The 14,221-nt window shown below is 35.3% G+C and overlaps 2 protein-coding genes across 2 annotated transcripts; both read right to left on the minus strand.

Annotated features, from left to right (window-relative positions):
* Nucleotides 1-632: 632 nt before the first annotated feature.
* LOC132064223 (uncharacterized) lies at nt 633-6,532 on the minus strand. Its single transcript, XM_059457135.1, has 6 exons — nt 6,241-6,532; nt 6,123-6,165; nt 5,960-6,040; nt 3,314-3,500; nt 1,138-1,405; nt 633-1,010 (listed from the first exon to the last, which is right to left on the minus strand). The coding sequence occupies exons 1-6, from the start codon at nt 6,295-6,297 to the stop codon at nt 804-806; spliced, it is 843 nt and encodes a 280-aa protein (XP_059313118.1). The 5' UTR covers nt 6,298-6,532; the 3' UTR covers nt 633-803.
* Nucleotides 6,533-7,494: 962 nt separating this feature from the next.
* Nucleotides 7,495-13,662, minus strand: LOC132064224 (peroxisomal adenine nucleotide carrier 1-like). Its single transcript, XM_059457137.1, has 5 exons — nt 13,354-13,662; nt 11,121-11,352; nt 8,727-8,873; nt 8,382-8,539; nt 7,495-8,301 (listed from the first exon to the last, which is right to left on the minus strand). Exons 1-5 carry the CDS (start codon nt 13,494-13,496, stop codon nt 8,028-8,030), a joined length of 954 nt encoding a protein of 317 aa, XP_059313120.1. The 5' UTR covers nt 13,497-13,662; the 3' UTR covers nt 7,495-8,027.
* Between the last annotated feature and the right edge of the window lie 559 nt (nt 13,663-14,221).

The raw sequence follows: 14,221 nt of genomic DNA on the forward strand, positions 1-14,221 counted from the left end.
GCCATAATTGCCCCAGTACTGTACTCTGAGACACACATTCATCTTCAAAAATCAGGAAAATTGAGGTGATGACCTAATATTTTTGCAGATTACACTTCGTTCCCGCTGTTAAGAGAAAATAGCCATGATGTAAAAATTTAGAAGTGGACTTCACGCAAAATGAAAGGACAGAAAGTGGAAAAAGAGAAACACGAGGGAACAGAATCACCACACAATGATTTTCTTGATTTGGTCGGTGAATAAGCCTCTTATATTCACAATGAGTGATCTGACTATGAAGAGAAGTAGAATTAAGGAATGCAGCCGCAAGAGTTGAGAAAATAGTAATTAATCATCACAATCTAATGTTGACCGCAAAAGGAGCAAAGTAAGAAAAGGTAATACCAAATTGAAAACAAGCGAAAGTATTTCCTCATGGCTTGTAAGTGGGAATTTGCTAACTAATATTGACATTAGAATCAAATCCCACTAAACACAAATGTTTGACTAACGACTCCTGGAACTTCATGACCAAAATTAAAGCTCAAAAGTGTGACATTGTCAAACCTACTTATGAAGACACGGCCAAAGATTTTGACGTTCTAAATATAGCTTAAGATAAATGGAAAAAGAGGAGCACAAGCTGAGAACCCTTTTGGTGACAGTGAAACTATATTATTGTATATCGTCAAAAATGAATGAATACAGTTCCGTTTCAATGACCAAGCACACCTCCAGTCAAGTTGTACAAAGAACAGTTCCTTCCTCTGTGATTAATATAACATGTTCAAACTGAGCCTAGACACATTTCAATAGTTTTATAGTTATACTGTGACGTTGAATAAGTAAACCCTCAATACCAAAGCAAGTGCAAGTTGCAGCACGAAGATAGCAGCCACAATGAAGAACCACCTTTCGCCAGCCGATGCTATGTGATGTTTCAGATTAAGAGCGACAAATGTGGCAGACATGAAACCAGCTACACCAGCAACCACCCATCTCACTATCTCCCAGGGAACAAGAGACAGACACTGTAACAGCATAACCATAGTTCTTAGTATGGATCCCAATGGCAAACTTAAAATGATGGTGAACTGATTGATCAAGCAACAGGATTCCGAAAGTTCAACAAAGTATACTGTAATTACATAAACTTACCAATGCTGGAATGAAGACAAAAAGGGAATAGCCATAAAGGCAAAGCAACTGAACGAGGCCAGATGGGGCAGAGAAGTATTTGAGGACTAGAAACAAGCAAAGCGGAACTATAGTGGAGTAACCATAGAATAAACCCGCGGACCAAGTGACAAGGTTGATGTCATAGTTCCACTCCTTGTTCTGTAGCTTGTGTGCTATATAGGTAATAAATGTGCCAATGGAAGCCGCAACAAAAACCAAGGTACTGCATATCCAGAACGGGCCATACCTGAAATGACAAAATTGAATAACTATGGTAGAGAAGTTCGCAAATATGAAAACAATTAAAAAATGCACTGATAATATCTTAACGGACAAACTAGTCTAGATACCATCCAGTGCAGATAATGGCTGCATAAGCATCTAACAAGAGTTTAGATTTAGATGCAAAGTTTGTAAACATCGTTTCTCTTCCTACATTGCACCCTTTAGCAAAACTTTCCTGCAGGCTAGTTCTGAACAAGCTTCTTCTCACTCATAGAACAGGTAGAGTTGGGGCTAAAGACGTATAGAGGGCAGTAGTGGGCAAACTTCACTTGCTAATCACTGTTCTTTTCTTCTTTTTAATTTCTTTTAGCAGGTTGTTTGATAGTTGTTAACTTTTTTCAGTTTTTGTCCATGAAGGTACAGTTGAATTGCCACGTGCACTTCCAATTCTGACAAAAGCAGACCAAATGGCACCAAGTGAAAAAGAAGATGGAACAACTGAAATAACTTTTAATGAAACAAATTTGACGATCATCATTGGTTCCATCACTCTAAGAAGCATCCAAGCAAGGTACCAGAATAACCATTATGAGCATGTTGCTTGCCAATAAACAAACATGTGCTTTTATATCCTGGTTAGAAGTGATAGAAGAGCATGCACAAAGACTATGAAAAGGAGACAATGAGTAGCTGAATGATTCACCCCCACCCCCCCCCCCCCCCCCCCCCAAAAAAAATCCCAAACACACACAAAAACCGACTAAGCAGCCCAATATAAAGAAAAGTAAAGTAATTTTTGAAGGAAACAAAAGGTCCGAAGTATAAATAGAATATCTAAACAATCCTAATATAATAATAGTAGAAGACATGTAGATATAAAGATAGAAGAAGAAATCAAAACAAATGCACATAACTTCTAGAAGGGAAATCTGATGATTTGCAAAAAATATACTAGTTTCAGTACAATGCACAGCACAAATTCCAACTCGAAACTGAAAAGGGTACCAGCCCAAATTTTTCTTAGTGGTTTTTCAGTAATGGTAGTTTTCAAAATATACCACAAGAATCTGAAACAAACTCCCTTTGGTTAAAGTCCCAATTTTAACAGAGAATTGGGGGACATTAACAGAATTTCCCTTTCAGTTCCCCTTAAGCTTTTCAAGTGGGAATATTACCTGACACCAACATTAGACGAACAAGCAACACAACAACCAGTTTATAAAAGAACAAGCAACGCGAACCAACGAATCTTTACAGCAACAAGAATTATAAAGAATTCCATATCCATTAGCCTGAATTTACACTACACAATTCCCTTACAACCTGCACTTCATTGGAAGTTCGACACCAAATTAAATCACTATTCAAATCTAATAAGTCAAGAATATTGGTTTTGCTCTATTATGTCAAGCTCATAGACAACCTCCCAGCCAGCAATCCCAGCTAGTAAATGCCTCTTAGTGATTTTCAGTTTCTGAGGAAGGTAAAGAAAATCAAGTTCTAAATAGCTGATCAATGAGAATATTGTAGGATGAAATTGTCAGGAAGGGATATTCGTAAAGGGGAATCTCCCCCTAAATTCAAATAAAAAATTAGAACAATAAATTCAAGAAGAGAGCGTTAACAGAAAGGGGGAGAAGGGGAGGGGATGCATTCTTGTTCTCCTTGAAATTGCTAAGTTTATCCATCGCCAGCAAACGTGAAATACCAAGGCAGAGAACTGATGGAAGTGAATGGGATTAAAAAAAAATCTAAATGCCATTAATAATGGTCAAACCTCACCTTATCAAAAAAAGGGTAAAAGCCCAAGAGCCTATATTTCCAGGAAATAACTACTAGTAATAAGTTTTTATAAGAGCTATTTCAGAATAACACACGAGAATAAATGCTAATTCAGTAAACATAGAAAATGAAAGGGTGAAGAGCATACAAATCAGGGTTATTGGCAGTCTTCTCCGAAAAGGACCCCGTGAAAGGAAAGAGTGAATCTTTTATCCTCTCTAGAACATCAGAGGTATCAACATCAAAATAGGGCTTGTAAGCAGCAATAGTGAAAGCACGAAACCAACCACCCTGCTGGGCCTCATCAGAACCGGATACTGGTTTAGAGAATGTATCTGCAACAACAATTATAATTATTAAACAAAAAGAGAATAGAAGTAAATTCAACTTGAACCAAGAAAATAATTTTGCTAAAAGTACTAATAACATAACGAAAAGGACAGAATAGCATGACTCGCAGCTTCCTTCGGTTATTGCTTTGAGAGTTTATCTTTTTGGAGATAATGAAATAACTCAATAGTCAATATGAAGGATCACATATAACCTGTATGGAACTAGGTAATATACCTAGAGTAAACGTAAGCACATTATTGTAACCCCTCGAGACCCATTCTAGAACTTCCTTGTTTTCCTATTTTATCCTGGCAAAACGATTTCTTCCACACCTCATTTTGACTTATAAGTTCACACCAAATTGTATTCGTCTTTCCTATTCGTAATCGCAAAACGAGTTCTTCCTATGATTCTACTGTCTCATGTAGCACTAGGCTACTAGCATTACATTCCGAAGCACCATCACTTTCCCAAAGTTTATCTGATTTTGACTCCCATTCTGATGAATAATCTCCCCACTATTTGTAGTGCCTTACCCACTATCAAGATCTTCCATAACAAGACTTCTTTAATTTTTCATTACCTAAAAAACCAATATCTCTTCTTTTCTACTTGTTCCATCTCCACAGAGCAACATCAGGACTAAATTGCTCACAGTTCCAGTCAAACTTCCAAAAATTTCATGTTTGCCGGCACTACCTAAAAACAGATACAGATTGAAGCAGGAACTAGCGCTACGCCTAACTTGTTTTGTTAAAAAACTCACATTCCTAATCCAGCCTTGGCGTTGTTTGGAAAATTCACAGCTCTTCCTCACTTTGTTTGCCGGCACTACCTAGAAACAGATACAGATTGAAGGAGGAACTAGCGCTACGCCTAACGTGTTTTGTTAAAAAACTTACATTCCTAATCCAGCCTTGGCGTTACTTAGAAAATTCACAGCTCTTCCTCACTTTGTCACTTCTAACCAGTAGCATGCCAACATCTCTCCAAAATATTGTTGTTCAACCAAGATTCTTCCATTTTAGGTTGAACATCTCCAGACCAAAACTCCAATTCCAAATAAAGCACCACTTTCCACCATGTATATCTATAGGCATATGAAAGTGCACCAAGTAAAAGATGCCAGTCGAGAATATTTCTCGCCAGTAAATTTAAAACATTGTTGACAAATATAATAATGTCCATTATCTTTTGGTGATTAAAACATATCAGCTGTCAAGTTAACAACTTAAATCAAATCAAGGTCAAAGATGTTGTCAATGCCAGTGTTCGGGATTCCGATTCTATTGGTGACATCTTAAACACTTAAGGTTAAGTAAAGCCTGTACCATCGCTGGTGCAAGAACAGTATTATGGACGATTTCAAGGATAATCCAAGCATGACGTCAGCAACCGATGATACAATATAAACACCGATAAAACATTAGCAATTAATCTTCACAACATTGGCGACAACAGGTTCATAACATTAATAACCATATTATCCACCCATTTTACCACAACCAAGACTTGAGTGGACATATATACCGAGCCTCGAAGAAAATCTCTCCAATTTCATCCAAGTTTAAGTTTATGTTGAATATCAATCAAACTCCAAAGTTATTGTAGGAAGAATGTATATTTGAATTCAAGATTAGGTTTCAGAGCCTTGAAGTGACAACTTCACTTTGCAAGACGCCAGAGCAATTAGTTATGGTGTGTAAGGTTTTAACATCAGCTTAATTGTAGTAAAAATTCCTCAATGCAAAAAGACAAGAGAGGTGGGTCATCTTTTAAGCTTGGTGGCAATACCATCTTAGACATGTGGGACAGACACTTCGTAAGGCAATGTTGAGCACTGCTATCGTTGTGTTACCAGAATTGAATATACATTTTTTATTGCTGTGGTGCCTGGGCCCGCCTGTGCACCTATACTAATTCCACGAGGTACCTGCTACCTCCTATCAAGACAGGCACCGAGTAACTCTATGTACCAAGGCTTAGACAAATGTGAAGAAATCACCTTCTTTTTTTGCCTCCGTTGGAGTTTGAACATGAGACCTCATGGTTCTCAACCCACTTCATTGATCATTAGGCCACACCAGAGGCGGATCCAGGATTTAATCTTTATGGGTTCGATTTTTAAGGTTTTCTGCAGTGAACTCATTATATTTTACAGTTATGAGTTCATATTTACTATTTGTTGCAATTTTATTGAATTTGCATACATCAAAATTATGCTCCGCGTCGAAAGTACTAGGTGAGCCTGGAACCATGACAGTGGATCTACCCCTAGGGCTGCACTAGCTCTAATTCTTGTATGTCTAAATTTTAAAGAATCCTGCTTCTTTCTTTTTCCTTTTCCCCCTTTTTGCTCTTTCTTTTGCAGTAACTACACATTTTTAAATAGCAATCATACTATAAAGTTTTAATTTCATATCACAAGATATTAGTATACGAATAAATTAGGAGGAGATACCGTCAGCATCACGTGGAGGTCCAGAAGCACCAGAGATTTTCCCCTGAGAACTTGAAGGTGGAAATGTCTGCAAATTTGATTCTGCAAAATTTCACAAACTAATTTCACAATATGGTCCCAAAAGACACAACAATTTTGTTGAAAATGTGAAGACATTCATTACCAGTGAATTTGACGGCAACTTGACCAGGTTGATCTGAGACTGCCTGCAATATTCAACAAAATTTACAAATTAGATCTGAACAAAAGAAAAATAAAGAAAACAGAGAAAAAAAACTTACAGGAACAGATCCCGAAACATTCTGATTATCAATTGCGGTGTAATTGCTGGACATCATCTTCGTTTACTCTCTGTATATACGTATAAAGTCTATATAAGAGTGTGTATATATGCAGATTTGTTATTTTGGCTCAGTCACAGATCTGTGATCCTCCCCAAACTCTTTCTATTTCTTTCCTTTTTATTTTTTATTTTCTTTTGGGGTTTTGTTAGTTTGGTTTTTGCAGGTGACGAGTGGTGGATCTTGTCATATTTGGGCTTTGGGCTATGGGGGATTCTCCCTTATTTTGACATAATTGTTAAATAAATGATTTTTTTTTTTTTTTTTATTAATTTATAAGTCTTTTAGATCACGATTTAAAGATTATTTTGAGTAAATTGAAAATATTATATAAAAACATTAGATCGTGATTTAATATTTTTCTGAATTATTGTATATGTTAAATGATAGTTTACTATTTTATTTGTAAGGTTAAGCAATAAGTGAACTTAAACCAGAACCTAACATTATCCAGAAGTGTAATTTCTCAAAAAATATATTTTGCACTATTTTTAAGAATAGGAACAAATCTAAATAGTAGTAAGTTAGTAACCTAAGAAGAATATTTGTGTGAATAAGTCGGTTAGTGTATATGCGAATCTTTTTATTCAGCTTTCTTAATTTCGTGTTGAACATTTGTAAGGAAAAAACAGGAAATGATAAGGAAATTTTTTAAGTTCCAAAAATGGTTTTTTAGGGATAAAATTTTGTAAAAGTTTTGGTAGAAAACCATGCAAAAACTATAATACAAAATCTATTTGTGGCTCTATCGGTGGACTATGTATAGATTTTTACGATACATATCATATTTGCCATATATAAGTTCTAGTTTGAAAGTCTTTTTTTTTTCCTTTTAGGAAACAAACTTTTTAAAAAAAATCTTTGATTAATTTAAAGATTATGTACACGTATATAGAATTGTGGGAACTTATGGAATCAGCATTGAGCTTCAACTTTAGAATTGAGTGAGTTGATGAGAGCTGAAGCCGAAGGTTCAACATTTTTCCAAGATGAGTATCACTATATTAATTTGCATTTTAAATATTTTCTTTCTTGGTACACATTTGGTGAAGAATTAGCCCGTGAATAACAGTAGAAACTGCCTTTTGATACTTTTGAAACGTCCCAAACTGCCTTTGATACTTTTGAAACGTCGCACTTATATAGTAGAGTAAATGGAGATACAACTATTATTAGACTGCAGTCTGCATACTCTAGGAAAAGAAAGGTATTAGCCTTCTTTATTGTAATTTCAACGAAGCCTTTTGTTTAAGCACATTCCCTCTGTACCACGGAACAAAGAAAAGGACACAAAAGATATCTCCAAGATGCTATTTCATATAAATCCAAGAATATATTTGGAATATAATAAGATACAGACCCTATTCGTATCCTTCTCCAATGGTTAGGCAAGTACACTGCTTACAAGAATCCCGTCAAGAGAAGATATCACAATGAACTTTGAAAGCAAGACCAAGCATGCCGCACCGTATCTTCAGAAGGATCTAATTTTTTCAGAATAACTAAAAAGAGATTCTGTAACAAGATTATTCTAACATTATTAAGTAAATAAATAAATATTTCTTGTCAGATTATTCGCTTCTATTCCATGGACCTGAACGCCATTTAACAAGGAATCTTCTCCCCCTTGAAACTAACTACTTAAATTGCAACCTTGCAGTTTAACTTTCTTTCTTCTAATTTCTCATCAAAAGTGATTTTTCACACATAGCTCAGATGATCATAATTTAAGCACTTTTTAGCCTTCTCTGCCTGAGCAGCAGAATTCTCCTAAGTGCAAGTATGAGGACCCACGTTGTGGCAGAGATCTTTTCCTTTATCATTAGAAGCAATGCTGAGCTTAACACCGTTTTGAGAATTTGAGCATGTAATCCCTTGAAGAAACCCAAGATTCCTTCTTTTTTCCAGATAGAGCATATGACACCACTGATTGTCTTACTTGATTTCGGTTCAGCATTCTTAGCCTCATCATCTTCTGCTGCTTGAATCATGACCTTACACCTGATTTCAGGTTAATGTTAAAACGCATATATTGGATCTGAATAACGTGAATCCACTATAAAAGTCAAAAGAGACTCAACCTGATCGCTGGATAGGTTAGAACAGTGGCTATGCTCTTTGACACTGCACCTAATACAAAAGCTGAGAATGCAGAAAGTACAATAGGGGATGCATCTTTTTCCGTTGTCTTCTCTTTACCTTTCAGCAATCGTAGTTTAAGTTGATCAAAAACTGTATACTGCATCACATAAACATCGTCAATCAGTAGAAAATTGTGGCTTCACATAGAATGATATTACTTGTAGGAGGTTTCATGAAATTTCATCAAATTCATATACTAATTCAACTAGTCACTTCTTCAATTGACAAGGAACTTCTTCAACTGACAAGAAACTAGTTTTTAAGGAATACTAACTATTAAGTACCTGAATGGCAGGGTTGGATGTCAATAGTAAAGAAATCCCAAGGCCATCAAATGCTTCACTCCAACTACCTTCTGTAAGTGTTTTCCAAAGGCCTTTCGATTTCCCAAAGGCACTTGTCTGCATCCTTGAGGAAGCGGTATCCAGTGGCTACAGAACATCAAATAACTTAATATCAGAATCTAACAGCGTCATTTTCAGATGTATGAAATTACAATTGGACTAAGAGCCATTGTTATACCTTGCATTTTGTACATTTGGATATTCCGAGTTAATGGCGGAAAGTTAAGGACAAGGTTATATTTGTTTCCGGTTTTGTTAAGAATGCATAAGTTGCAAATTTCTTTTATTGGTATGGAACATTAAGGGTAAATTTGGGATAAGGAAAATTAAAGGCTAAGAGAGGAAACAAAATGGCAAAAAAGGCCAAGGTGGCCGTGGGCCCCCACATGTTGGCCAATTGTGTTAAGCCAAACAAAAGGGGCCATGTGTTTATTTCATACAGGGGCATGTGTGTGTATATATATAATTCATGAATGCAAGACTACAATTCATCTTTCATAATTTAAAGAAAACTCTAGAAAATTGGAGAAAAGTGGAGAAAAAAAAAGAGAAAAAGAGGCACATGACCGGCCATGTGCCCATATTTATATATATATATATATGTAAGTGATGAATTACACAATTCATCATTTTAATCTAAGAAAATTCAAGAAAGATGGAGAAAGAGAGACTTACCAATTTTGGCCTAGAAAATTTAATGGCCTTTCTTCGTTAACGTGGAGTAGTCGCACAGAAAACCCATGTTGTATCACATTCATAAGCCCATGGCTTATCACACACTATGATGTAAAATGAAGGTTTAATGATTTAAATGGAGTTGTAAATGGTGGGCTGTTTTAATGTGGTTGTAATGTGATTTCTTGTATTGATGGAAATGATAATGCTAACGTATGGAATTGTCGATATAGTTTATGAATTTGGAAGAAGAAAATGTGTTATTGAGAAAGCAACAAATCGAATATGTTAAATTGAGAGATGAAATGTTGTTGAATTGTGTTGAATTATTAATGTTAGAATGCGTTTTGAATCCGCTTATGGATATGGTTAGTATGGTTGTTGGTTTGGTTGTTGATTTGGTCGAGTTGAATTCTCGGGGATGTATCTTTCACGAAATTTTTGTAGACAAAGTGTTAATTTGGAATTGGATTCTTAAGTGTTACGAAGGCCAGCTATGAATGCTGGAAAGTCGCTCCACTAATATTTTACAGGACTATGTGCCAGAATTTCAAAAGTTACATAAAGTTTTGTTTTCAAAAGAGTTTTGTTTTTAAATGATTCCGTAACTACGGAACATGTTCGTAGAAAGTCTTAAAGTGAATAAGGTCCGTAACTTTCCGAGGCGGACTCGGATTGGCTTGACATATGACTATGATCCTTACGGTCCTTAAATATGTTTATAATGTTTGACGTCCAAAGGTATTTGATATAAATACAGAACCAAAATTTTGCAATTTTGCCTTGGAAAACTGTAGGTCGGCGGTATATATATATATATATATATATTTGAAAGATGCATAAAACTAGTTTCAATGTCTCAAAAGGCAAGTCTTACGATTTCTTTTCTTAGTTCCTTCCCAGCGCTCGCCAAGTCAAAGTATTATGTTTTTTTACAACCAGATAAGCATGTAAGCCGATGTATTATTACGCATTGTATTATAAATTACTGTTATCTATTTTAGATTCGAGAAAGGTAAAAAGCATAAAGACAAGGCTCAGTCGGCGGGTTCGCTCGTGCCCATCACACCCTATCGGATTAAGGGTGTGACAGCCATGGACATTTGACAATGAGTTTTTGGCTCATGCCACTTACAATTCTTAAGCACAGAAAACCCTTGTATCATAATTCATAAGCCATGGGCTTATCACACACCATGGATTACACATTGGAGAAATTTAGTGTTCAGAAAGCAACAAATCTTAAATTGAGAGAGTTATTTGCCTCAAATATTTTACAACTATGTGCAAGCAAATAGGGAACCAAAATTTTGCAATTTTGCCTTGGAAAAATTTTGAGGGCACATATTAACTGAAAGATTCATAAAACTAGTTTCAATGTCTCGACAATTTCTTTTCTTAGTTCCTTCCCACTTTTTTACAACCAGATAAGCATTACTGTTATCTACCATAGCCAAAAAGACAAGGCTCACTCGTCCTCAAGAAGCATTCGCTGATGATCATAAAATACGACTTCATCACACACTCTTAGGTCGTATTTCCTCACAATATGCAAGTGGTATGAAAATAGGAAGCAGCACTTTGACACTACTCTTTCTATTTCCAGTAAGTCACTTAACAAGAACTAATCAAATGCAGGGCAGTATACAAACTTCATACCTGAGTTGTTATGGCTGTACAAGCGCCAGCTGCAGCTGCAATTAACAAATTGGCTCTTGTTCCAATGGATTTGGCACCACTTTTCTCCAAATAGAGTCTCTTAAAGTAGCTATATCCATAGAAATACACAAACTGGGCAATGAAAGATTGCAAGTTCTTGGTTCCCAGACCTTGGTACAGTGACAGTATCTTACCACCTGATATTGCCTCCAGTAGAACATCAGAGAGATTCCTGCAGAAGGCCAAAAGTGAATCAGTGACAAAATTAACAATGTAGAAAAAGGATAGTACTCCATCTTCTAACAGACGCACTGGAAGAGGTACAAAATAACATGTGTATCAAATATTAATTATTAGCACATTGTCGCAAAGGAAGTGCAATCAGCAATGTACAAATTCTAGATGTGCTATGTCACTTCAATGGGATAAATAATTGCAAAAAGGGACACGTAAAAGAAACTAAAAGCATCTCAGTCCCAGACTTCATTATAAATTCCTAACCTTTAAAGGATTGGTGTGTCATATTCAAAATATATTCAAATCAGGAAAAGATCTCTTCCTCGCTACCACGAGAATGAAACATCAGTTGTTGATAAAATCTTCATGATAACTGAGTAGCAAGTAATCAGACATTTAAATTTGGCATTTAGGTAGGACTCATTACAGTAAACTAGGATAGAGGTTCAATGGTGATTTTCTCAACCATCTTGATAAATGGCAAAACATATAATTATTAGCCCAAAAAACTTATCATTTACAAAGTAATAATGATGAGACACACTGACGAACGGTGTTATCACATGAAGCAAAAGGACCGGTCAAAAAGCTCCAAGTCCATGAATCATGCACTTCATTCGCATGAGAATACACAGGAAATTTCAATCATCATACCAGAAGTTATAAAAAGAGCAATCAAGTAATCATGTGATTCCCAAGTGTCCCTTGTTAAAATGAAACTGCTTAAAGTAAAGGTCTGCAAACCAATAAAAGCCTCTCTAGTGACCCTTAACTAGAGGAGGTAGAGCAACTTGTTAAACCTTCTAAGTGCTAATATAAGCAGACCATCTGTTTAGTCTATCCGGCATTACAGAATTTTCTTAATCGACTAATGCAAGATTTCTTCGGATTGGTCATCTGCGAAATTGATGATCAAGCATCGTAGTCAGACTACAATAATGACAAAACTTTCTTGCTTGGAAATTTTAAAGGCCGGAAATTTATATGAAGGCAATACCTCAATTCCCCACCATGACAATCAAGTTTCACTAGAGAATATAAAGTCGGAAAAATAGTGAAATCTTTCCAGGATCCTGGGATCAACAAAGAATATGCAAGATACATAATTATGACTTATGAGGTTAATATAAATAATGGCAATAGCACAGCTAATATCACGCATTATGCACACTGACTCTTAATCATCAAAAAAAAATGAAGACTGACTGTTATAAGCAGACAAAGGTTCATATCTTTATTATAAGGTCACACAAATGGTTCATATCTTAGTTGTTGAAGTCTTATATGCAGAAAGTTTCTTCAGTTCTTACAGAAACAAAGTTTGTAAATTTGTTACAAACTTTAAGGAAGAAATCATTGTTATCGTTAACCCTGATAACTTATGAAATTTTGGGGAATCCCTTTCTTTCTCTGTAGAACTCGAACACTGGAAACTCTCTTACGTAAGCATTTGTTTTGAAACGTCTACCGACAAAATCACTTCCAAAAGTTTCACTATAAAATAAGTGTTCTCCCCGTGAAAAAACATATTCTTCAGAAAGAAAAGAGAGAAAAAAAACCTTTTTAGCCAAAAGGCAAGGAAATAATATGATGATGTGAGAAACTAACTCTTTACTAAAGCTGAATATCTAAATTAAGCAATAGAAGCTTTTCCAAAGACAAAAATTCACTTTCATTCTGGAAAAACTAGATTCGGCCACATGGTTTTCAGTTGATCCGCTAACTAAAATTAAAACACGAATCTGATGCAAAAAGTCCCTTTTAAAGATCCAAACTTTGATTACCATCCAAACTCTGATTACCAATCAACGGTTCCTGTTGATCCAGTCCCGCCCCTTCACACATGATCCTTCAATTTCTTTTCTCCACAAAACAACATCAAGATTCAAGAAAACAAACAATATTCCCATTTATACAAAACCACAAAAAAAAAAAAAAAAAATTAAAAAAAGATCCCATCATCAGAGTTTGTTAAAGGGTGGAGAAAACAAGAAACCTGTATTTACGGAGACCATGAGCTTGAACCTCAGCTTGATACTTAGCTTTACAGGTATCAAGAGGGTACAAAATACTAGTGCTTACTAGAGCTCCAATTGCTCCAGAAGTTGCTTCTGATATAGATTCCAGATCAGCTGACATCTCTCTCTCTCTCTCTCTCTCTCTTTAACTATAAAAAAATTATAATCAAGAATTGTATTTACCACAGCACAAATATCAAAATCCAAGACTCCAACTTTATACAATTGATCTTTTAAGTTTTAACAAACACGGAAATTTTCCAACATTTAAGAAGAAAAAGTAGGCGGCTTTGAAAGCGATTATTATAATTCCTACGTTATGACTGAGAATACAAAGGGTGATATACACGGTGATGTGGGGTCGATGATGGGTCTTCTTGGGAAGTGTAATACGTGATATGTACATATTGAAAAGGAATTTCTTTTATCTTATATTCATTTTAGGATCATTTGGTCATTAATTATAATAATATAAAAATAAAATGATAATGTGATGTGTAATACTCCCTCGAGATTATTTTGTTCAATGAGTCATTTACACACCCCTTAAGAGAATATAAATTTCTAGATAAAAATAAATAATTTGACTAAAATACCCATCATTAAATTTGGATTTGGTCAGTTAACACTTAATAAGGACAAATTTGTAAAAATAAGATTAATTCTTTCTTAATTTGATAAGTGAACATTTTTAAATTAAAAAATAAAAATTAAATGGATATTCTTTTTGATCCAGAAGGAGTAACGAACAAGGGAAAAGGTCTATGGCCCTTGTCTTCCGAAAGAAAGATATTAATAAAGCAATATTATGACTTTACCAGAACTAAGGTGAATCACTTACCAAAT

Source organism: Lycium ferocissimum, chromosome 7 (genome assembly GCF_029784015.1).
Source record: "Lycium ferocissimum isolate CSIRO_LF1 chromosome 7, AGI_CSIRO_Lferr_CH_V1, whole genome shotgun sequence".
Classification (NCBI taxonomy): Eukaryota; Viridiplantae; Streptophyta; class Magnoliopsida; order Solanales; family Solanaceae; genus Lycium; species Lycium ferocissimum.

Excerpts from the sequence above, each read along its gene's own strand:
- LOC132064224 (XM_059457137.1), bottom strand. The coding sequence starts at position 13,496 with ATGTCAGCTGATCTGGAATCTATATCAGAAGCAACTTCTGGAGCAATT. Across the intron at positions 11,353-13,353 it reads CATGGTCTCCGTAAATACAG|GAATCTCTCTGATGTTCTAC; the intron begins GTTTCTTGTTTT and ends GGCCTTCTGCAG. Across the intron at positions 8,874-11,120 it reads GTACAGCCATAACAACTCAG|CCACTGGATACCGCTTCCTC; the intron begins GTATGAAGTTTG and ends GATGTTCTGTAG.
- LOC132064223 (XM_059457135.1), bottom strand. The coding sequence starts at position 6,297 with ATGATGTCCAGCAATTACACCGCAATTGATAATCAGAATGTTTCGGGA. Across the intron at positions 6,166-6,240 it reads ATGTTTCGGGATCTGTTCCT|GCAGTCTCAGATCAACCTGG; the intron begins GTAAGTTTTTTT and ends TGAATATTGCAG. Across the intron at positions 1,011-1,137 it reads TTGTCTTCATTCCAGCATTG|TGTCTGTCTCTTGTTCCCTG; the intron begins GTAAGTTTATGT and ends ATGCTGTTACAG.